Source organism: Rhipicephalus microplus, chromosome 7 (assembly GCF_043290135.1).
Source record: "Rhipicephalus microplus isolate Deutch F79 chromosome 7, USDA_Rmic, whole genome shotgun sequence".
In the NCBI taxonomy this organism is placed as follows: Eukaryota; Metazoa; Arthropoda; class Arachnida; order Ixodida; family Ixodidae; genus Rhipicephalus; species Rhipicephalus microplus.
Window position 1 is genome coordinate 107,053,566 of NC_134706.1, and position 24,713 is coordinate 107,078,278.

Below are 24,713 nucleotides of genomic sequence, written 5' to 3' on the forward strand. Positions count from 1 at the left end.
TAATTTTCTGTGGGATAATATGGGTCAGGGCATTGATTTTCCTAACGATACCTAGAGGGAACTCTGGCGCTAGTGTCTATGAGACCTGCAACGCACAGCGCATCAGTGAGCCTTGGGATGGTGGGTAGTACATGGTGTCAGCTAACTTTCATACTTCTGGCTCCGTATGTGTTCGTGTGGCTTCAAGCTGTTTTCTAACGAAACAAAAATCATCAAACTTACAGCGATTGCGCTTCCCCACCTATCAGCATAAAGCAAAACCCATCTCCTGAGTTTAGTTCTCTATGGTTCAATGGCAACTGATTAGGCCACTTGTGCTCAGCACTTCCATACCTTGAATGTACACATTCGACTTACGTCTGTCTGGTTGGGTATGAAACTGGGAGATGATTTAGACTCTAACAAAAGTTATGAAGAAACCCCACGTTTCGAAACCGACTTCGTTCCTTCCTCAGGGGTGACTGCTGGACTACATAGCAGAGGCGTCTTCAAAGCACTCGCGGGGCGTATTAACCCCCCCCCCCCTCTCGTTTTGTCGTAGAGCGCAGGCCATGTGTATACACTTGAAGAAAGGTTCCGAGAGAGCGGTTGATGCTATGGGCTGTCCTCTGTATGTGCCACGACTCGAGTGATAACCTCCTCCAGTTCGGCTCGCTTTCAAGAATGGCTGTCGCTTCGAATATTATCCGGTGATACAAAGTCTCAGCACGTTCGGCGACTGCGCTACGCTCTTTGTAGAGCTTCCGCACATCGTTGGCGTGTTGCTTCCGTCGCTCCGGTAGGTTTTTCGTCTCGCCGATATACGAAGAGAGGCACTCGGCGCACGGAATTTTGTACACGACAACGGAGGTCCTGTCCGTCGTTGGCCGGTCTTTCGGACGGGGGAGGAACGTGCCCAGCGTACAGGAAGGCACATTGGCAGCCCCCCGAAACGCGTACCGGTCCCATACGTTCAGAGCACTAGCGATAGTTTGGCGCGGATCTTCAAAAAGGAAGGTGTTCGCATCGCGCTTGGCAGCCGCTGAAACGCGTACCGGTCCCATACGCTCAGGCAACCAGCGAGATGTGTGCGCGGACCTTCAAGAAGGAAGGTGTTCGCATGGACCGCCTCCTCCCGCGCCCGAAAGACCGGCCAACAATGAACAGGAGCCCCGGTATCGTTTACGAAATTCCGTGCGCCGAGTGCCCCTATTCGTATATCGGCAAAACGAAAAACCTACCGGAATGGCTGAAGCAACACGCCAACAATATGCGGAAGCTCTACAAAGAGCGCAGGGCAGTCGCCGAACATGCTGAGACGTTGGATCACTGGATAAATTTCGAAGTGACGGCCCTCCTTCAAAGCGAGCCGAAACGGAGAAGGTTAATACCTCGAGTCGTGGCACATACAGAGGACAGCCCATAACATCAACCGCTCTCTCTGGTGCTTCCCTCAATGCATACATATGGACTGCGCTTCACGGCAGAACGAGAGGGGGGATCATCCGCCCCGCGAGTGCTTTGAAGACGCTGCTGCTACGTAGTCCCACAGTCACCCCTGAGGAAGGAACCAAGTAGCTTTCGAAACTTGGGGTTTCTTCAAAACCTTTGGTTGGAGTCTAAATCATCTCCCAGCGCTTCAATAAGCATTTTCATGCGAGTATTTCTTGCTCCGAGTGGGGCTCTACCAAGCATAAATGCGGACCATTCTCCAAATGTAAACTTTGCTTCCTATGCTGGTGTCATTACAATGTTGCTAAACTCGAACACTAAAAATTGTTACGCAATATATTCGCGAAATTCGCAATATATTTCTGCGTTTCCTTGCGGAGTGTTTTGTAAAATACTTAGACGTCATTTTTCAAGTCTTTTTGTTCTCAGTGGATTGATTGATATGTGGGGTTTAACGTCTAAAAACCACCATATGATTATGAGAGACGCCGTAGTGGAGGGCTCCGAAAACTTAGACTACCTGGGGTTCTTTAACGTGCACCCAAATCTGAGCACATGGGCCTAACACATTTCCGCCTCCATCAGAAATGCAGCCGCCGCAGCCGGGATTCAAACCCGCAACCTGCGGGTCAGCAGCCAAGTACCTTAACCACTAGACCACCACGGCGGGGCTTGTTCTCGGTGGAACTGCCAGAACACTGGAAGTCAGCTTGGGTTAATATGTAATAAACAAAATGTGACAGTAAAGTAATAGAAAAGTATACATGAATCTTCATAAAATCATCATAATGTAAGCTTTTCGATTAACAATTATTAGCTTACAAATTGAACGAATTTATAGAAGTCTCTGTATTAACTTATCATGAACATGATTTTTACAAAAGATGTCCTGCTACAACACAAGTAGACAATGTTATTCACGCATTTGCAGCTTTACTTGAGAATAACAGCCAGACCTATTTAATATTCTACTACAGTAAAACAATCAAGACACTTGTACACAATATATTTGTTACGAAGATTTTATAAATTGACGTACAAAAATTCTTCTTATGCTGCATCTCAGCTTATCTACGCAACTGCAATCAATACGTTCAGATGAGAGAACAAGAATCCAGCTGCCTTCTGGTGGCGTCTGGCATTCTGCAGGACAACGTACAAGATCTCCTGCTGTTCGAAATATTCACATAACATTCTGAATGCGATAGCTCCCGCGGTACAAATTCGTTCATTTGCTAACAACTGTGTTTTGTTGATAGAAGTAACCTGTATTCGGGCAAATGTTACTTTAATAAAATATTCTAGGCAATGTGATGAAATTAGGTGAAGACTAGGAAATTCTTTTCATTAAAATAATTCTGTGTATTTCCGCAGAACGCCCAAAAAGTCACCTCAGACTGCACTTGTAGCTTAGATCAGGAACCTTACTAAAATATCTCACTACAATTATTTACATTTGACAAATATTTAGGCGTTCCACTTGTCCTAGAATTTACGCATAACATATGCTACGCAAATTTTCAGAATTTATACCTTCTCCACCACAAGCTCTTCATTGCTATGCCAACTGTTAAACTCCTCTGCTATTTTTGTTATTTAGGTAAAAACTGAGGTACCCCTCCATATTTTGAAGATCCGCACAAAATAAACCTGATATTTTTAGAAAAAATGAAATTTAAACAACAGGATTTATTTGTGAAAGATTTTATGTCGAACAAATGCCTCACTGCTATATTAACAACAAATAGTCTGAAATTACTATAGATTGGAGGAAAAAAAGTCGAGTTAAGTTCCTTTTACACGGAGGGAACAACATATAGTCATATAGCCATGTTTAGACACCGCAACGTACGTGAAAGCCTCGTTCAACAGACCCAGTTGGCACCACTATCATCTTTTTCTCACGCGAATCTTCGCGAGGATTGACATTTTCCGGTGCTATTTTTTCCAACAAGCATTTGGAGATTAGAATAAATTATGCGAAGCATTTCACCAAGCTTGTGACATGCGCACGATTCCATTTGTGTAATTATTGTTTTTTATCAATTACTTGGAATTGTGTTGTGAACAAGTTGATCAATCGTTTTTTTTCAATGCTCTACTGAAACCTTTGCCGGGAAAATGTCTTTTGAACCTTGCTTTACTCTGTTATTTAGTGGTATCGTTTGCATATTTCTCCCCTTGCTTAGAATTCTCGTCCCCAAGTTTTCCTGAATAAAAATACATGCTAATTTGTGGCGAAGTCAAAATAAAGTATTAATCCTAAAGTGAAGATAATTTGCTCCTAACTGATCTGTGCAGAAACGTTCTTGGACACAAGGTTTTTCCAGAACAAAAACTTTTGCGGCTGAGCGTTTTTTTTTCTATTTTGTATACTTAGTTTCAACCACTCCAAGCACCCTCTCGCGAGATAAGAAAATATAAATTTGTTTTACGCATGTATGCGCGACAATCAAAAGCTGTGACAGTGTATGCCTTGTGCATTTCATTTTTGCCTCACGCTAATAATGAGACAAATGTCTCTTGGTAAACCTTACAAACTCTTTCTAAGACCTCCAGCACGGAAGAGTGGCATTGCGTCCTTTTCGTGGTATTTTTTATGTGATTAGAAATTCTTAGTCAGTTGTTTCTATATTATGGGAGAAAAATTCAGACTAGCCCACGATTCTTGATCTTCTTCGTCAAGAATATATTGTGAAAAATAAGTGCAGGATCAGCGAAGACATGCGGGCTCCATTGAAGCATGTGCTATAGATCGGGGCTTCTTATTTTAAAAACGTAACTGCGAGAAGGGTCTCTCTAATAGCTCAAGATGACACAAAAAACTGTGGCGCAAAAAAGAGATAGTAGGTATAATTTTAGGTGTACGGTTCCCGTTCTTGAAAACAAAGACTTGTGTTTGCTTTCTCACAAAGAATTTATTATTTCCAGGCTATGGATGCACTTACTGGAGACGGACAGACGCGATGCAAAACAGCGACGACTGCTGCAAGTTTATTTACGATGAAAATTGTGGCACTTCTCCGAAATACGTTATCCGCGATTCATCCTGCTGAATGCAGAGCGAAAGTTTAAGCTGCAGATTTGACAAGATTAACCAAGTTGTGCTAATGCTTATGGCTGTTAGTGGTGATTTTGTAACCATCGATGTGCAAACCATTCCTTGACAGTCTCTACTGCTGGCAAATTAGCTGCCGAAAATGAACTGGCACTAACTATACGAGCGCAAAGATGTCTGAGTTCTTGTAAGTGCGTATTATAAATTAATAATCACGGGAGAATGCTCATAAGGTGGTGATGGTAATTTCAGTTTTTTATCTTTGTTGGAAATTCAACCAGACTGCATTGTAGGTAGAATCGTGCAACCGTGAACACACTTTCTATAAGCATTGCACTTCCGAGCATGTGTTTCTATCAGTTGCGTTTTTCTACAAGAGCCCATGCTAATACCAATAGTGCTCATAAAACTTGGCCTCTTGTCATTCTCTTTAACATTTAGTGCTATACGTTTCTTGAGGAAAACTATCCAAAAAACCTACGCAGAATATTAGCCTAAACGCATCTGTGTGATTAGTACTCTGATACTACATGTGTCATTGAATGTCTCTTATTGATTTTGTTTCCTACGTCTCACTAAACGTTTCCTCCTGAAAGCGCACATCCGTTGATCTCATAGAAGAGCGTGTCGCATGAGTGTCTTTCTCTCTTGTATAGGTGACAGAAGTTAGGTAGGGCCCCACGTATCTATATTCATTGTGAAAATTGAAGAGGCGCGATCTACTGTACACAGATTATAGATTTTTGGTCGGGAGCACGGAGGTCGGGAGGTATAAGGTTGTGTTAGTGTCTTCTTGCCTGTTCATATATGCCACGCTTATTGTTTTTCTATAAACTTTCAGCTACTAGACAGCGCCTGTCTCGCGCTCTTTCTTGTTTTTTGTCAGCTTCTTGCGCAAAGTGTCATGAGTACCTGCAATTTTTTAAACATACACCTATAGGCCTCTAACTACAAGATAACACTTTTTTTACACGCAATTTGTACATAGCATGCAGCGAAAGATTTTGAGACTTCCAGCTGCATTAGTGTTTTTGTATGACTTTGTAAATCTTCCAATTTTGAAGTTTACGGAAAGTTGTTCTTTCCACTGGAGACATGCGATTTTTTTTCACAATCCGATATTTTCTATCACTAAACTAAGACTCGTTTGCGACCCTGGGGACTTCGATGAATATATATTTTTAAGCGAAAATAAAGTGCACCCATGGAAATGAACCGACGACATTATGTGAACACACCCAACAGAACTTAAAGCGGTGATTGAAGAGGAACCTGAAAAACCAGATCATTATCTTAGAAGGGAAGGGGCGTTCAATTCCCTTCCTCTGAACATTTTTCATTCGACGTGTGCACATGTATCAGCCTACAGTCATGAACAAATGTACAAAAATAAGTGAGACATAGGTAATTATTCCACCCACAAAAAAAGATTCTTAGTTTCTTTATATATGTTGCAACACCAGGCGTACAATAACAAATGAGGATTTCTGACTCCAGGACTGCAATAAAAACATACAAAAAGAAGCGTGCATACAAAAACATACAAAAAGAAGCTGCAGCCATGCCGGTTTCACGCCCCTCAGTCATTGATCTGTCCAGACTGACTGTAAACCCCTCCCCCACTGTAATGCCTCTGGCGCTGTGGGTACTAAATAAATAAATAAATTGCTGTCTATTGTGTGTGTAGAGCGGATGCCTCAGAACTATAGTGCGGTTGATTACGATTCCCCTCCATTTGTTTCACACTACCAGGCACGGAATCATTTTTAAACAAACATTCTCTGCGTCTTGTACTTTTCATATGTTCAACCTCACCTAATATACTGTATTGAATAAGTGGCATGAACATTCACTACTTAACTAGAACCAATCCGACGTTTACAGAAACGAAACGTTCGAACAATTGGTTTGTCTCGACGATGTGAAGATTGCAGACCAATTTTTTCCAAGCAGAAAATCTTTCAGTTCGATTTGTTACACAAACTAAGTATGGCAAAATGCATTACTAGTAAAGCCAATGACAACTATTTGTTCAATTTATCAGTACTGCGAGGGCCAAATTGTCCGACAAGGAACAAAACGCAATTGCAAAAATCAACATACTATTGGCGGTGACTCTATAAGCTCGGAGGCTGGTAGAATTTATTGGAATAAGAATCTGGAATGACAAGCCACTCCACAGGGAAAAAAACAAACAAGTCGTCGCACTTGCTAAAAGTATTATCAATAGCAAATATCATCAGGACATGTGTACACGTTAGCGAAATACACCGCCTCTATGTATAAGCTTACATACATTTTTCTTGTTCTTTTGCTAAATATGTTTAGGCTGCTATCTTGATGATCGGTGTTGTGGCTCTCATATTAAGGTGGAACGACAAGTGTCAATATATATATATATATATATATGTGTGTGTGTGTGTGTGTGTGTGTGTTTTCTATAAAATTTCTATACCTGGCATACTTACTTTTCATGTTTTGCTGTTACTAACTCTGTATTTTAAATGTCACTGTCGGGTTTCTGCTTAGAAGACCAGAAGAAAACGGTGAAATATAACACTATTTGCTTAAATGTCGGGAACCTAAAAAGTAACGTCAAGGTTTATTTGAGAAACTGCAATTGTTAGGCTCTTCATGTGACAGCGTGACTGATATTGTATTTCCGCGTGGTCACTCGATCTTCACGAAAGAGGTGTCGCGACTTCACTTGAAATTCTTGAATCCTACAAACCTCGCATGTGACTGGTGATAAGTGACAATCATGTTTAGGTATAGTGCAGCGAGCAAGAGTACCGGCACAATACTGCATGTGGAATAGCACAGAGGCCACCGTCTTATACAGGCTTGCGTTGCGATATGCACGGTTTTTATTTTAAGAGCCCGCTCGTGCTTAGTTAAAAACCAAAGGACATTAGCTACAGCTACCAGAGAGGAAACCGGGCGGGGCAAGTGTCTACAAATTATGCAAGGCTAGATTCGCCGCCTACCTACGACATCCTTAACCTTAACCACAGGAGGTCTTGAAGACGTTGCAGCACTAAAGCACTCCACAGAGACCGTAGATATGCTCCCTTGTAGACGTTGACACAGGCTGTGCTAAACTCTGGACCTGAGCCATGGGTAGCAAACGCCAGAAACATACCACGCAAGACCCGAGGCACAATAAACAAAGAGCACTCAACCGACCTCGAGAAATGCCTGGGGACAGTTCTGGTAACACTGCCTAGATATTTTCAGCTCGTGCGCTCACTCGCGAAAATAAGAATCAGATGACAAAGTCATAACAAACTCAGATCTACTGCGTGCGAATCAAATCAACAGCCTAACGTTTTGTATCATTTCCCAGAGTGATTCGCAGCGTTTCAGGCGCGCAGTTGCTACGGGCGAAACAAAACAAAATGAAGTAGTTAATGAATTACTTCTCTCCTTGCATAAATAAAACTCAAAATCAAACTTTCGCGCATATCATAAAAAACAGAGGAACAAAAAACCTACACTACACTGATGTGAATACCAACAAGCATGCTGAAAATTACAAAAGGTTTATACAGAGGCTTTTATTTTCACCCTACTTCTCTGTAAGTAAAATCAACTACCGCAAAACCCTCTACTCGGGTTTTAGGTTTTGTTAAATGTAAAAAAAAACGTGCAGTTCAACAGGTATCTCTGTCTTCAGTTATGATGAGAATAAAATTAAAGCTTTCAAAATTAACATACTCCTTGCTCATCGCAAATAAGCAAACATTAGAAAGTAAAACAATCAAAACATGGGTACCTGTTTTTTACCATTACTCTGTCCCAAAAATTAAGCGGCACCCTTTTAGATGGGCTTTCGGGGGACGATCATAGCGCAGTTTTCTAGACTCCAGATCGCGATGGAGCGACAAAGAGCCAGCCTGTCCGAAACTTCTGAAGCACTAAGTGGTGGTGAACTTTGTTCAGCGTCCCCCAAGCTCGGACAAAGAGGGATACGGACGCTTGAGCGTCCCCGTTTGAGGCCTCCGAGAACAGCGGTGGCTTTTTCGCGAAGGTGGGAGACGGCTTCTGTCGTTATATTTACGTACGCGCCACCTAGCTTTGCTCCTACGTGTAGTAAGCAAAGAAGATGATAAAACCAGGCGACCATTTTTGCATCTCAATTTTTTCGCCTTTTTGACACGCTTCATGCCGAATCTCGCGTTCTGCCAGACCCTCAACTTTTTACTTCTAGCCAGCTTTCTTGGGATTTCTAGCCTTCTCTCAGGGCAACTTTGACCCTTCACGTTCCCTCTACGTTTTTGTCGGCGCCTTCTTTATGAGCGGCATGGAACGCTCACCGACTCAGCAATAATACTCGGAAGTACATTGCTTAAAACTCTGGGCGGCTCAACTGGCGTATCCTCGTCGTTTTTTCTAGCTGTCTGCACTTTCAAAAAGACGGTACAATTGACTCTTTCTAAGCCAGCCGGCTCGCCATCAGGTGTCCCTCGTTGATGAGGGTCATCACCTTGCGCTAATATAAGTGCTTAATCATCTCTCCATGTTCTAAGCGCATCTTCATTTCGAGCTATGCGAAGCGCCCCTCTATCACATGCTAAGCTAAACGCCTCGTCACTTGAACATTTACAGTCTACTTGCTTTTCATTAGCGCTTTCTGCTTCTGGCATCTCATGAGTTGACTCAGAGTTCATCAATCGCGTTAGAGCTGCCGCTGATTCGTCACCAAAACAAAGGCTTTTCAAAAGCATGTCAACGTCGTTCTGAGAAGGATAATGCTCGCACAGGTTTTGGGACACCACAGTTTCTGTTGCGAGCAGTCTTAACGGACCCTAACTCTCAACACGGGCCAATGGAGACACACTTTCCTTAACAGCTACTTGCCGTTGCACGTGCGTTCCTCTGTGGTCACCTGAATTTTCATGAGGAAGGGATGTACAGTGTCAAGTTTTGCTGCGGAGTCCCGCGGTACGTTTTCCTCAACTAATTCCTGAAAGTGGGGTTTCAATTGCTCCTGATTGCTGTCGCTGCTTTTCAGTTCATGTGTTCCGGTTGTCAGCAGCATCACACCGCTAACACCAGTTAACGTAGTCGGGTTTCTGCTTAGAGGACCGGAGCCAGCCGGAGTCTCGGGGAGATGTCGAAGAGAGGAGGTATATACAGGTAGCGTGCAATTACATGATGAGAGCAGCATCCTGGAAAGTCTCGATGGAAGCATGATGGGAGCTTCTGCGAGCTTGTGAGAGTCTGTCGGGAGCGCCGCAGCGCTCGCATTTTATGTCCTGGTATTCCCAGGACACCCTTCTGGAAAAGACAATGGAGGCCAAGACTGTCCAATAAATTTTGCCATGTTCACCTCCGCCCTTGAAAGGGTAGGTGAAACGCCACCTCCTTTTCAACCCACGAAAGGGGAAAAGGCACTCCCAGTGTAGCCCATGGGGAGGGAGAAAACACTGCACAACACGCACGACACAGCACAGCACGAAGACGTTCAGTGTTACGTGGAAGTAAATTTCATAGTCTGTTGCAGTGATGGGTTTGTGGCGCCAGGCAGACCACAAAGTGTGGAAACAGCGGCATCAAGGTGACACGGAGATCGTGAGAAATGCATCCACAGACGGTTCTCAGACGCTGGGTCTTTTTCGCGGGGCACCTTGACGACAAAGCAAGCCGCCTCACCAGCCAAGAACTCTTTGTAATTCGTCAGCCGGTCAGGCGTGTCCAAAGGGTTTTACGAGGGCGCTGACGACCTGGGAGAACTACAAGAACGATTTGTATGTTGTCACCGCTCTTGGTTAGTCTCTGGGAGTGCCGACTTTCAAGAAATCAGGGTAGGCTCAGCCACCAAGTCTCATGCGATAAAGCAGCATTAACCAAGGCAGGCCGATCATTACAGGACATACAGCGCTACCAATCAACTTGTTTTTATTTTAGGCCAATATAATTCAATTCATTAGGAATATATTTTCGCAGACTATAATTGACGAATTTTGCCATTCTTGTGCGATGTACCAATGTTGTATTTCAGATGTTTACGGTCCACCATTCTTGTTATTTTTACAAGATAGTTCTGCCAGTAATCGTTTATTGTGGAATGGCTGCGTCTTCATTCAATCAACATTTGCAAACGTAGAAATACTATTTCGCCTACGTGTTGTGCTGATAAGGAATTTATGTTACGATAAGGAGTCCTGACATTCTGGGTCAACTTGAACCCATTGGCAGGGGTAACTATGGGTCACCAGAAAGCAACAAGTGTGTAGCAGCAGCGAAGAGCTCGCGCTTGCGCTGTCGCATAAGGGAATAGAAGAGGTGCATGGGCAACCTTCTACGCTTCACCACTTCTTCGTGAGCTCAAAATGCAGAAGAAAAAAAAAGCATGGCTGATCTACCTGTTTGGGAAATGGGATAGCACGAAAGTAAAACCTGTCTTCATACAGGCAGATGAATGGTTTTTTTGTGTATTGCTTCACCACCTGGTGAATGAATAAATGCTGAAGAAAAAAATTGGCAGATCTCACGTACAGTGAAATTGGCTGATATGCGAAGTACGAATGAGAAAGGTTGATATGTCACTTTAAAATCAGCACAACATTGCAAGGCGGATGTAAATTATGCGGTACATGACTTTCATGGCATGATTATCACGTTTGGACGTGCCATTTACCTTGATCTATTCACGTCACCTGATATAAACTTTGGTATATCTGAAACTAGCAAAACGGCCACGAGTACGCTATGGGCGCAGCATGTAGTCATGTTTCACATGACACGAATATTATGATTATCATGTTTGGACGTGTCACATATCTTCGTCGTTCATTCACGTGCCGTAATACCAAACTAGGTATATGTGAAGCTAGTGAAACGGCGACGAGCGCACGTAACGTTGACACACCTGCACGCTGGGCGCAGCGACGCTACGCTATAGCAAAAGGCGAGCACTCGATATTCTGACCACGGTCGCCGGGATAGGGCGCGCGACGCAGGCGGCCATGGTCGGACGCTAGGTGCGATAGCGTCTGTCGGCCAGGTTCAGCGACGACCGGCACAAAATGCGAGATGCTGCATTTTGTGCCAACGACGTTACCTTGATAGCACCGCGTCTGCTTAGCTTTGTGACTGAAGGTCGCCAGGCGCGGTCAAACGCGCATGCGTCAGAGCTACGCAGCGCACCGTGCGCTTGCGAGTATATGCCAGGCAAATTGGCGCCTGTCATGGCATCGTCGGCGTGATGCAACGAAACGAACGCCAGTTTACGCGAAGTGTTTTGGCGCCTTAAGTGTGGCACGTAATCACGATCTTGCATGACACACATCTTATTATTATCATGTTTGTACCAGTCAAATACCTTCGCCATCCATTCACGTGACGTAATATCAAATTTGGATTATGTGAACCCAGCGAAACGGCCACGAGCGCACCATGAGTGTAGCATGCAGTCTTGTTGCTACATGGCACGCATGTCAAGATTATCATGTTTGGACGTGAGAGAGAGAGAGAGAGAGAAAAAAATGTAGGAAAGGTAGGGAGGTTAACTTGTTTGGATGTGTCATTTACATATTGTTACGGGGAAAAGGCGTGGGAGAGATATCCTTACTATCGTTTCACCAAGCAGGCATACCAGATGGAATCCAGTCTGCTCGAGATCTCCGACATCCTCGTCTTCCTATCAAGTTTTGAGTTATCCGTGGCGCCACGTAGCATCACGCCCGGCGGCGAAGACACCGTCTCAGTGCTGGGTTGATCCGAGTGATATCGATTCAGCCGAGAGACGTGCACGACGTCAGAACTCGAGCGGCCGCTGGTGCTGTGAAATGGTTCAATTTCATAGGGCACGTCGGTAACTTGGCGCACGACAGGAAACGGACCCAAGTATGGTGAAGTCAGCTTTTCGCACAGGCCCACTTGCCCTTACCGTGATGGCGTGCTGAGAGGGACCATGTCACCACGCTGGAAGTTGACATCGCGGTGGCGGGCATTGTACACCAGTCGTTGGTGGTCTTGTGAATCACTAAGACGCAAACGAGTAATTTTACGTGCCTGTAGAGCTCTAGAAATAACATAGTGGGCGTAGTCCGATGTGTGGGCAACGGTAGAAAGGAGCTTGTGAAAACGTAGCGTGGTTCTCGTTCATACATGAGAAAAAAGTCGAGAAAGCTGCAGTATCATGCCGGGACGTATTACAGGCAAATGTCACAAATGACAGGAACAAGTCCCAGTCACGATGGTCAGTGGAAACGTACATGGCGAGCATTTCTGTGATAGTTCGATTTAGCCGTTCTGTGAGCCCGTTGGTTTGAGGATGATAGGCTGTTGTGCACTTGTGTCTTGTAGCGCAAGAATGCCATATTTCTTGTATAACCTGTGATAGAAGTAGCGACACCGATCGGTAAGTAGTTGTCGAGGTGTGCCGTGATGTAGTATGACGTCTTCTAAGAGAAAGTTGGTGACGTCAGTTGCACAACTGGTAGAAAGGGCCCGCGTGATGGCATACCGAGTGGTGCAGTCCGTAGCGACTGCTGTCCACCCGTTCACACTGACTGATAAAGGGAAAGGTCCAAGTTGGTGAAGATCTACCCTATAAAATAGTTCTAATGGTATCTGAGTGGGCTGAAGGCGTCCTGCTGGAATTGTTGGCTTTTTGGGGTGTTGACAAAATTTGCAAGAAGCGATATAACGATGGACGGATCAGTACGTATCATGCCAAAAGAAGCGACGTCAAACATGGTCATAAGTTCTAGAGACTTCTAAGTGACCAGCCATTGGGATGTCATGTAACTGCGCGAGGACAGTCTGACGGATGTGTTTGGGTATGACCAGTAGCAGCTCAGGTTCGTCAGGATGCATTCTGTAGCGATATAATACGCCGTGTCGTAGCAGGAACATACGGAGAGACGGAGGAGTTGTGGGATCAGTCAGCCGAAGGATGATATCTCTCAAGCGAGGATCACGACGTTGCATATCACCGATGTCCGAAGGCGGAAAGTGCCCGCACGCAAGTAGACTCGCCGCTCTCAGGAACGTCCGGTGGGTCGAATGGATGATGCGACAAGCAGTCGCATCTTCATGGTGGCGGCCCGATTTGTAAACGACTGTGCACGTATATTCTTGTAGCCATAGAGCCCACCGGGCAGGACGTCCACTAGAATTTTTAAGGACAACAGCCAGCAAAAGACGTGATGGTTAGTGACAACTGTGAATGGCCATCTATACAAATATGGCAGAAATTTACCCACTGCCCAGATGAGCGCAAGGCGTTCACGTTCAGTGATTGAGTAATTTTGTTCTGCTGACGATAAGAGACGGCTAGCTTATGCAATGACACGCTCGCAGCCATGCTGTCTTCGTGCCAAAACTGCTCCGATTCCATGGCCACTAGCGTCGGTGTGCACTTTGGTTGAAGAGGACATATCAAAGTGGCCGAGAATCGGTGGCGTCATAAGTCTGGTGGTCAGCTCAGCAAATACTCTAGCTTGTTCAGGTTTTTGCACAAAAGTCACATCTTTCCTCCGTAGTTCCGTGAGAGGGCGCGCGGCGCGAGCGAAATTTTGCACAAATCTGCGAAAGTATGAGAAGATGCCCAGAAAGCTCCAAACGTCATTCGTGGAGGTCGGCAAAGGGAAATCTTTGAATGCGCGGTTTTTTTAGGGTCGGAAGGCACACCAGAAGACTCAACAAGGTGACCGAGGACAATGAGTTGGCAGCGGCCGAAGTAACATTTCAACGAGTTCAACTAAAGCCCTGCCTTGTGGAAGGCAGAAAGAATAGTCGAAAGACGCTCGAGGTGTGTTTTAAAAGTCGGTGAGAAGGCAATGACGTCATGAAAGTAACACAACCAGATTGACAATTTAAAACTGTGAAGGCAAGCGTCCATCATTTGTTCGAATGTAGCTGGGGCATTGCATAAACCTAACGCCATTACATTAAACTGATAGAGTCCATCGCGAGTAATTAATGCTGTCTTTTCATGGTCCATATCATCAACTGCTATCTGCCAGTAGCCGCAACGGAGGTTCATGGAAGAAAAATAATTTGCTCCACTAAGGCAGTCAAGGGCGTCATCTATTCGTGGCAGGGGATAAACGTCTTTTTTCGTTACCTTGTTAAGATACCGGTAGCCGACATAGAAACGCCAGCTGTTATCTTTTTTTTTTGACGAGGGTGACAGGCGAAGCCCAGGGGCTCGAAGAAGGCTCAATAATGTTCCGAGCAAGCATCTTGCCGACTTCTTTCTGGATCACGTGGCATTTGGTACAGGATACTCAATAGGGCCACTGACGTACCAGATTTGCATCGCCGGTGCTAATCTGATGCTTTATGATGGTCGTTTGGCCTTTTGATCGGTCGTAGAGACTAAAGACGTCTTCATACGACGCAAGAAGGCCACGAAGCGCATGCACATGCTCAGCAGGGAGTACAGATGCGCTCATTTTTGTCATGCCATCTCGGGTAGTGCCCAACTCAAGACTGGGAGGTGAGAATGTATCTGTTAAAGCGGAAATGTTGTAGTCGCTGGACGAGGCAAGTGTTGCTAGGCATATTCCCCGGGGAAGTGCTTGCGCACAAATTCAAAAGTTCACAGTAGAGAGACGTGCTACGTTGTCTTTCATAGTGGTAATCGTGTGCGGCAACGTTACATTGAACGTGGAGAGGACGGTATAGCGTTAGGTGACACCACCTAATCTCCGTCGACCACAGGCGGATCGGAAGAGACGTCTATATACGTCACAGCTTGACATTGTAGGCGAATGTACTCGACGGAGCACAGCCTTGGCGGCGCAGGAGCAGGATGGTTAACGGCGTCTGGCAAAGCAAGTTGAACAACACCAGCTGAATAGTCAATTAGGGCGGAATGCTCCGACAGAAAATCTAATCCCAGAATGATTTCATGTGGGCAGTGGTCCAGGACGTAAAACAAAACAGAAGTATGACATCCAGCCCCAGTGACGCGGGCGGCACGTATTCCAGTGACAGTGGACGTTGCTCCATCAGCTACTCGGACTGCAGTGATAGAAGCAGGCGTAAGCACTTTCTTTAGCCGAGCTTGAAGACTAGAGTTCGTTACAGATATATGAGCGCCAGAGTCAACGAGTGCTAATGCAGAGAGAGAGAGAGAATGACTTCATTCAAACATATCCTGAGGAGGCTGAGAAAGAATCATTGCGACCCTTATTCCAACCTGGAGGCTCTGCCCAGGATGGCGCTGGTATCCGAAGGCTGTTAACGATGTTCCGAACCCTCTGGACAACCTGTAGTTGCTGCTTGTATTCGTGGCTTTTGAGGGTTTCCTGCCAAGCCTCTTGGGTATTTAGTTGTGCTGCGCTGTGGGTAGGGCACAGCCAAAGCATGTGTTCGAAATTGCAAAAGGGATGGTTGCAAAGGGGGCATGTGGGTGGTGTGTCGGGGTCGACTCTGTGTGAGGACAATAGTGTTATGTATTTACTTGTTTGTAATCTTCTTAGAGTTAGAGCTTGTGCTTTGTTAAGTTTTGGTAAGCATGAGTGTTATTGCAGGTGTGCCGTCTACATTTACGTTGATCAGGTTCTTGTGTCCGGGTAGCATGCGCAGAAGAATTGAGGTTAGATCGTGAAGGTAGACTCCCCTCTAGGAGCTGCGCCCGCTAGTTTTCTGAAGACTGGTGGTGGTAGGAGGGAGAGGGATAGCGGCGACGGTTAAGTGAGTGGGACAGGCATCCGGATGGCGAAGGCGAGCGGTTTGGTCAAGCGGCCATGGGTAGCGAAGCATTGTCGTGATCGACGTATATGGGCATGCGGGAACCATTAGGTGCGCGCCGGGTGTTGGCGTAGTGCGGCCATGGCTGCCAATTCCAGGAATTACGGCAATGACGTGAAATGTGGCCGGCTCGTCTGCAGCAGAAGCAGATAGGTCTATCATCGGAGGTTCGCTATTCCGCCGAGTTCCGGTAACGCGGACGGTTGTACGGACCACGGGGCATATCAGGTACACTAAGTAGTTTGTCAGGTCTGTTAACTTGGCAGAGCATCTGTGCTTTGGCGTTGGCCAGTTCCTGGCGGACAACGGACTTTATTAAAGAAATGGTTGCATGAGAGTCGTCAGTGGCACGAGCATGGTCAACAATAGGAGATGTGGCCTCGATTTCACGGTGGACGATGCGCACAATATCGTCGGAAGTAGCTGCGGCTGAAGGAAGACGGGCGTCTTCGCAGGTAGACGTGGCAGTCGCTTTAAGAAGACGCGAAAATTGTGGAATAATACGACGACGCTTCGCTTCTACAAAGCGCCGGCATTCGTTAATGATGTCGTCCACTGTAGACGAGTTGTGAAACACAAAGAGAGTGAAGGCATCATCCGCGATTCCTTTGAGGATGTGCGTGACCTTTTCAGATTCCGGCATTTTGTCGTCAACAGTGCGGCAGAGGGCGAGCACATCTTGAATATATGTCCCGTATGACTCGGTGCAGGACTGCAGTCGGCACGTGAGTTCTTTCGGCGCCGAACGACGACGTCCAATGGGCTTGCCAAAGAGGTGGATGAGTTTGTGTTTGCAAATATCCCAACTCGTGATTTCTTCCTCATGGTTGGAAAACCAGACTTTGGCCGGGCCCTCAAGGTAAAATATAATATTGGCCAACATGAGCGTCGGGTCCTAGTTGTATATTGAACTCACCCGTTCGTATAGCTGAAGCCGTTTTTCGACATCCTTGTCGTCGTTGCCGGCAAAGGTGCCTGGGTCATGTGGAGTCATCAAAACGACTGTGCGGTTCGTGACGGCTGAATGCGACGCTGTTTGACGCTGCATGGTCTGACGAGGCACGCTTGGGGAAGGTACCAACGAATCCTCGTTTTCGTCGTGAATAGCCATCGTAGAGGCAGACAAGGATAGCCCGCTTCGTAAAATCATCGTGAATGTTGATTCTAGAAGGACCCGCACTCTCCACCAAAATGTTACGGGGAAAATGCGTCGCAGAAATATGCTTACTATCGATTCAACAAGCAGGCATACAAGATGGAACACAGTCTGCACGAGAGCTTCGACATCATCTTCTTCCTTATCGAGTTTCGAGTTATCCGTGGCGCCAAGTAGTAATGCGTCATCAGTTCGCGCCACGTAATACCGAACTCAGTACATGTGAAACTAGAGAAACGGCTACGAGCACACCATTAGCGTAGCATGTAACATGTATTTACATGACATGCATGTCATGATTATCATGTTTGGACGTGTCATTTGCATATGTCATCCGTTAGCTTCACGTAATGCCGAATTTGGTACATGTGACGCTAGCAAAATAGCCATGAGTGCATCATGAGCGTAGCATGTAGCCATGTCGTTACATGTCATGCGTCTCAAGATTATCATGTTTGAACAAGTCACATACCTTCGTCATCCATTCATATCAAGTATTAGCAAATGTTGCATATGCGAAGCTAGCGAAACGACTGCGAGCGTATCATGAACGTGGCGCGTAGTCATGACTCATGACACACATGACTTGTATATTATGATTTCCATGTTTGGGTGTGACACTTGTGTTCGCCATGCAGTCATGTCAAACCATGCCAATTTCGCAACATATCATGTTAACGAAACCACTGCAAGAGCAGCAAGACCACGAAATTTAAATCATGACATTCATCACATACATGCCTTGATAGTCATGTTATGACTTGTTTGTTATGCTTTTCATACAGTCATGTTATGCCATACCAAATTTGGTATTGATACCATTAACGGAACAGCCAGAACAGCTAAAAGTCGTAGGCTGCTAGATAGATAGATAGATAGATAGATAGATAGATAGATAGATAGATAGACAGAAAGATAGATAGATGATAGATAGATAGATAGATAGATAGATACAATGATAGTAGATAGATAGATAGATAGATAGATAGATATAGATAGATAGATAGATAGATAGATAGACAGATACGTCCAAAGTCACCGAAGTTTGCTAAGAAATGTTTCGCACCTAAAAATGTACTGTAGTGCGTAGAAAGCCAAGCAGCTGAAATTTTGTAGCGCGCAGCTCAAGCAGAAAGTCCGCACGAGCGGGAACTAATCATCGCAGCTCGGCTTTTAAAGTGCGCTGCCCTAACAGAAAAAATGATGCGAGAAACGAACAGACAAGCGTACACAAAACAACCGCAAACTGTCACAATTCTTACTTCACCGTTTGTGAGCAGCATGATCTATTCGTAAACACGGCTGCGAAAACGAGCCAACTGAACTTCGTGCTCACCCGAGCCACGAGTGGGATAAGCGCACCCGCAAGAGAGATCATGCTCCATGGAGGCACACGGTCATCGAAACGCGAGAGGTTAGAGCGTGGCCAACGCGAGCCCTTCCTGCCATATCACCATTGATGACGGAAATTCGTTGAGTTTTTGCGGCTCTGAGGACCGCAACACGGTTTACCGTGAGCATAAATAGCTTGCCGTTAGCAAGCGTGGCAACACACTCCTTTTGGTTTCGTGTAGCGTTTTTGCACCGCACTGTGCGGAGCATGAGACGTAGGTTTGACGCCCGGTGATGGAATTCTTTCTTTTCGTTTTTTAGATGCCAAGCAAGCCTATTATTAGCCTGTTTAGAACAAAGGCACCGCAATTTCTCCCCCCCCCAACCCGCGCAGTTGTTGGAACAATGCCAAGTAGGTCAAGACGCAGCTGCGCGTTGTCACTCTCTTTCTCACCCGCAGCAGGTGCGCGCTCCTCCACCTCTTTGCGAAACAATTCTCTTTCGCTTCACCCACTCCATCACGCGCAATACTCGACCGCACGTTGAGTGGAAACACTCTTTCGGCTCGTTTACTTGCGATGAAACTCACACAAAACCCCACCTGCATACTACGGCTTTGCGTTTAAAAGGAACGTTTACTCGAGTAAAGGCCACACTGAGTTTCGCTTCAAATTGTTCTTCCACTACCTGCATCGACGCCAGTTTCAGCCAGGTCAACGGCGTGCGCACCGCTCCTGCTTCGCATCCCGTCAAGGTGTCCTTCACGGATATGGTTCAAGTTAATTTTTTAATGCGAAGCATTTCTTAGAGACCTTCGGCGATTTTGAGCATATCTATCTATCTATCTATCTATCTATCTATCTATCTATCTATCTATCTATCTATCTATCTATCTATCTATCTATCTATCTATTCGCCTACGACTTTTAACTCTACTGGCCATTTCAATACTTGTATCAATACCAAACTTGGTATGGCATAACATGACTGTATGAAGAACATATATGACTAGTCATATCAACACAATCATAAAATGCATGTCATTATTGTCATTATTTACTTTTCATGGTGCTGTAGCTCTTGCGGTAGTTTTGTTCACATGGCATGTTTTAGAACCGGAATGGTCTGGCATGATGGCATGGCAAACACAAACGACAGACCCTAACATGAAAATCATGACATGCATGTCATGTAACCGTATGACAACATGCCACGCTCATGATGCGCTCACGGCCGTTTCGCTAGCGTTACATATACACAATTTGGTGTTATGGTAGGTTAATGGATGACAAAGGTATGCGACTAGTGCAAACATGATATTCATGGGATGCATGTCGTGTAACAACATGACGCCATGCACTGGTCCTGCCATATACTCGCAGGCGCGCTCCGCGCTGCGTTGCTTTGACGCATGCGCGTGTCATCGCATCAGGCGTCACTTCGTCACGAAAAGAGGAAGACGCAGTGTTGTCGAATATGATATGCGAAGCACGAATGCGGAAGGTAGATATGCCACTTTAAAATCAGCACAACGTTACGAGGTGGAGGTAAAATATGCCATACAAAATTCCCGTGTCATGATTATGATATTTGGATGCGTCGTTTACCTTGTTCATCCATTCACGCCACGTGGTACCAAATTTAGTATATGTTGTTACGTCTGGGAGTCCACGCAGAACATCAATGCCTCTGCAGAGGCAATCTGTGTCAAGGCTTGTGTTGAAGCCCACCTGACGCGATCGACTCAACGACGTCATCGAGCGGTGGCGCCGGTCTGTCACGCAACGCAGAGTGAGCTCTTTCAGCCGTTGAGCCCTATGAAGCAATCGGTGCCTTGCAGTCTGGCGAGTCCTACGCAATGCGTTGCAACATTCCTCGTTCTTGGGTGCAACTACGTGCAGCGGCGGGTCCCCATTGGAGAATTCTGACATCACGGCCAGCGGCGCTTCTGGTTGAACGTTGGGACTCAAACGGTCCACTCGGTGGCTATAAAAAAGTCCAGTGGTGCACCGCCAGCAGTTGCCCTATAGAGCAGAGAAAAGCCGAAGGATGTGTGCGAGAGAACACATCTCGTTGCTTCGAGCCCTTTCACTGTTGGCATGGCTGGTGTCCTTGTGGCCCATCGTAAACTTGTCGGCGGAGCGCTTCGTAAGAGTGGATGGCAGCTGCGGGATCGGTCAGCGTATGCGACATCGATGTGGTGAGTGCGTGATGTTTTCCCCTATGTTCAACAGACTACTCGAGCACAGGTTATAGTAGTTTGAAGAAGGGCTGTGTGAATCATTAAAAGGAGCTTTGATCGTTTCAAGCCAAGTCAAAGCGCTTTGAAACCAACGTTAATGCTGAGGGTGTAAACACGCCAGTATTTAAAATTGCTTGCGTGTCTTGCTAGTAGTTTTATAGTGGGTACAGCAAGTAGATTTTTAACAGGGGCAAACAGCAAGAGGGTAGTGTGAACGATGGATAGCCTTAAAGTGAAGGAACTTATCGAAATTTGTGAGGAACTTGGCATTACTTTGGGCTGTCGAAAATGAAAGCAAGCGATCCCTGAGATCATGAAGGATTAAGAAGTGTCAGCTGAGGAAGTCGATGAGGCCTGGGCGGATATCAAAGCACGCCACGAGGAGGCTAAAAGGCGAGAAGTAGAAGTTAGCATAAATAAGCATAAAAGTGCGACCGTCGCGAGCGTGAGGAGGCCGAGAAAGGAGCGCCTCGAGTTGAAACGAATAGAATTGGCAACCCTACAGTGTTCGCAGGCGCCTAGCGCAGCTTCTTCGACGATTCAGGTCAGCGGTATTAGAATTCGGGATCAACTGCCACCGTTCGTAGTAGGCGAGGACATGGCGAAGTATCTCGTCAAGTTTGAACACGTCTGTGAGCGAAATGCTTTGGAGCAGTCTCTTTGGGCGCGGAACCTGCTAGCTCTTCTTCCCGGCGAAGTGTCCGACGCGATAACTTGCTTGTCGAGGGAAGCGTTTGAGAGCTATGACGAGGTTAAAGAAGTGCTCGTGAGACGTTATAAGTTGTCACCCGAGGCTTTCCGGCAAAGTTTCCGGTATTTTTAAAAAGGGGAGTGAGTCACACGTGGACTTCGCGTTTCGTCTTAAAGCCGATACAATTGAATGGCTCAAGGGCGAATGTGTTTATGACAATTCCGATAAAGTGGCAGAATGCATTGCATTGGAGCAATTCTAGCGCTGCATCGAGTGGGATGTCAAGCTCTGGCTGCAGGACAAACTTGGTGAAGTGCAGCTAAACAAGGCAGCAGAGATAGCGGAGAAGTATCATACTCGCCAAAAGATTCATAGCAGGGCAGTGCGCGTTCAAAAGGATGAAAGGAAAGAGGGCTTTTCAAAGAGACCTGATCAACGGAAACCCGCTCCGCACCGTAATTTCAGCAAGGACCCGTCTCTCACGAAGGACACTGTAGGGGAAGGGCAAATGGAAGCAGAAAAATTGAGTGAGGTTTCTAAACAACGCACTGATACCACAAGGACGTTTGAATCACGGAAGCCGCTTATATGCTACAACTGCAAAACGGAAGGGCACATTGCGATAAACTGTAAGCTAAAGCTTGCTTTCGCAACAATCCGACAATCAGAAAAGAACACACGGTTGTTAGAGCCGTATCTTCAAAAAATCAGTGTAAATGGGAAAACATGTCGAGCACTTTGAGACTCAGCTTTAACCATTGACGTTGTCCAGCCTTCGTTGGTGTCTGCGGATGAATTTACAGGAGAATGCGCGAAGATCAGACAAATCACCGAATGAGCAAAGTGCTTGCTTACCAATCGCTACGGTTGTCATTGAAGGCCCGTTTGGTAAGCTTCGCACCGAAGCGGCTGTGTCTGCCGCGCTTCCCGATTGTTTTTCTTATCAATTTTTCATTAACTCAGAGCAGCTTCTCAAAGAGGAGGGTAAATCCTTCACCAACTTAACGTACATGGCCCTCACGCGATCGCAGGTGCGGAAGCTTTCGCAGGAACTTCATTTTGTTCAATGTGGTGAAACACTACCTGCAAATACTGCTGATCTGTGTGACCTTGGCGGTGAGTCGACAGAAAATTCTCTGTGTGAGTCTCAGAGGAAATTCTCTGTGTGAGTCAAAGAGGAAATTCTCTGTGTGAGTTAGTTGAGAAATCACTCCAGCGGCCCGTTGCTGTAGCGACTGGCGCGGTCTCTGTAGGTGGAGGAGACGACATGGCGCCATTGAGTCAGATGTAGAGGGGTGCAACGCTCTCACCTTTAGCGGAAAGTTGGAGTGTGCTGTCGAGGGTTGATCGAGAAACGGTCAATCGGAAGCAGTGTGAGAACCTCCTAAATAAAGCGCTAATGAAAAGCGTAAACTTGAGAAAAAAGAAAAATAATGTTACCTTTTTTGAGAAAGCAGGATTCTTGTATCTGAGTTACACAAATGCGCAAGGTCACAAGTTTGAGCAATTCTTGGTGCCACAAACGTGTCTTCGCCAACTATTGTTGGAACTGGCACATAAAAACGCGTGGGCAGGGCATCTCGGCATAAAAAGGACCAATGCTGGAGTTTCCTTTGAGTTTTATTTGCCGAAATGCTGGAAGGATGCCGAAGACTTTGCACGCTCATGCGACACTTTTCCGAGAGCGGGAAAATCCACGGACAAGTGGAAGGCACCCAAGAAGCTTGGGCCAATGATCACAAAACCTTTTCGGCGCCTAGTAATTGATATTGTCGGGTCATTGCCGGAGTCAAGGCAAGGTTTTCGGTACATCCTGACAGCCCTCTGTGTAGCCACAAAATTTGCGGAAGCGATATCTTTTAACGAGCTCAATTCCTCTCACGTCGTCGATGCACTGCTATCTGTATGTCCACGCGTCGGATATCCCGCTGAAATTCAATGCGCCACTAACAGTGTCTTCACCAGCTGCCTTACCTCTACCTTTTCGGATAAATGTGGAATAAAAGTAGTGCACAGCTCAATCCATCACCCGCAATCTAATCCGGTAGGGCGTATGCATTCCGTTCTGAAACGGATACTGACAGCTCTTTGCTATGAGCACAAATGCGACTGGGAAGCGTGTATTCCTCCCGCTATGTTCGCTTTGAGATCAGCTGATGAGAGCACTGGTTTTAGCCCTTCAGAGCTTGTGTACGGTAGGAGCTTGAGATTACCATTGTGAAGGCTACGCGAGGCATGGGAGAAATTGGTAGAGACCCTAATGTAGTTGCGTATGTTCTAGTTCTCCTTCAGAGGCTTGGAAAAACGAAAGGTCTCGTGCAAAGACACATGAAGGATGCACAAGTGTTGTCGAAGGACTACTACAACAAATCGGCGAGAAGCGCACATTTGAAGTAGGTAGTCAGGTAATGCTGCTCCGGCCGTCTAAAAAGAACAAGCTTTAGGTTCATTAGGAAGTGCCCGCCAAAAAATATTGAAGCTTTCTAATACCAATTATGAAGTGAAATTAGCAAGTCGGCCAAACAAAGTTTACAACAGTAACTTGATGAAACCATACGTTCAACGTCAAGCGGTCGTAAACCTGCTTTTGAATACTTCAGAGGAAGATGGAGCAGAAATTTCGATCTCTAGTGATGTAATGGACAGGGGATTGTAGGTAATCTTGAACCAGTTGAACCTAGAGCCTAGCTTAAGTGAAGTCCAGAAAGAGGACCTGAGAAGGATTGTTTCCATGTTTAAAGACGTGTTTTCGGACAATCCTGGAAGCACGACAGTGATTGAACACGATATCGAGCTAACTTGTGAGGAGCCAATCCGTAGCAAGCCGTGTGGATGTCCCCTGTGAAAAAGCAGATCATGAAAGAGGATATCGATAAAATGCTGGAGTTGGGAGTCAGAGTACTGGGCGAAAGTGACTATACATCTCCTCTAATATTGGTTCAAGTGCCGAGAAAAGATCCGAAGCCATGCATCGATTATCGGCGTCTTAACGCCATAACTCGAGACCAAACGTACCCGATACCAAACCTAGAGTAGAGGGTAAAAACTGTGTCACAGTCCAGCTTTATATTCACATTAGACCTCGTGCGAG

At 45.8% G+C, this 24,713-nt stretch overlaps 1 protein-coding gene across 1 annotated transcript in view; it reads left to right on the plus strand.

The window, feature by feature from the left end:
- LOC119180117 (uncharacterized) overlaps positions 1 to 17,534 on the plus strand; it is a 44,701-nt gene extending 27,167 nt beyond the window's left edge. Inside the window, exons 5-6 of the mRNA XM_075870071.1 lie at positions 16,912 to 17,060; positions 17,370 to 17,534. Coding sequence (XP_075726186.1) covers positions 16,912 to 17,060; positions 17,370 to 17,534 — 314 coding nt within the window. The remainder of the gene's footprint in view (positions 1 to 16,911; positions 17,061 to 17,369) is intronic.
- The last annotated feature ends 7,179 nt before the right edge of the window (positions 17,535 to 24,713 follow it).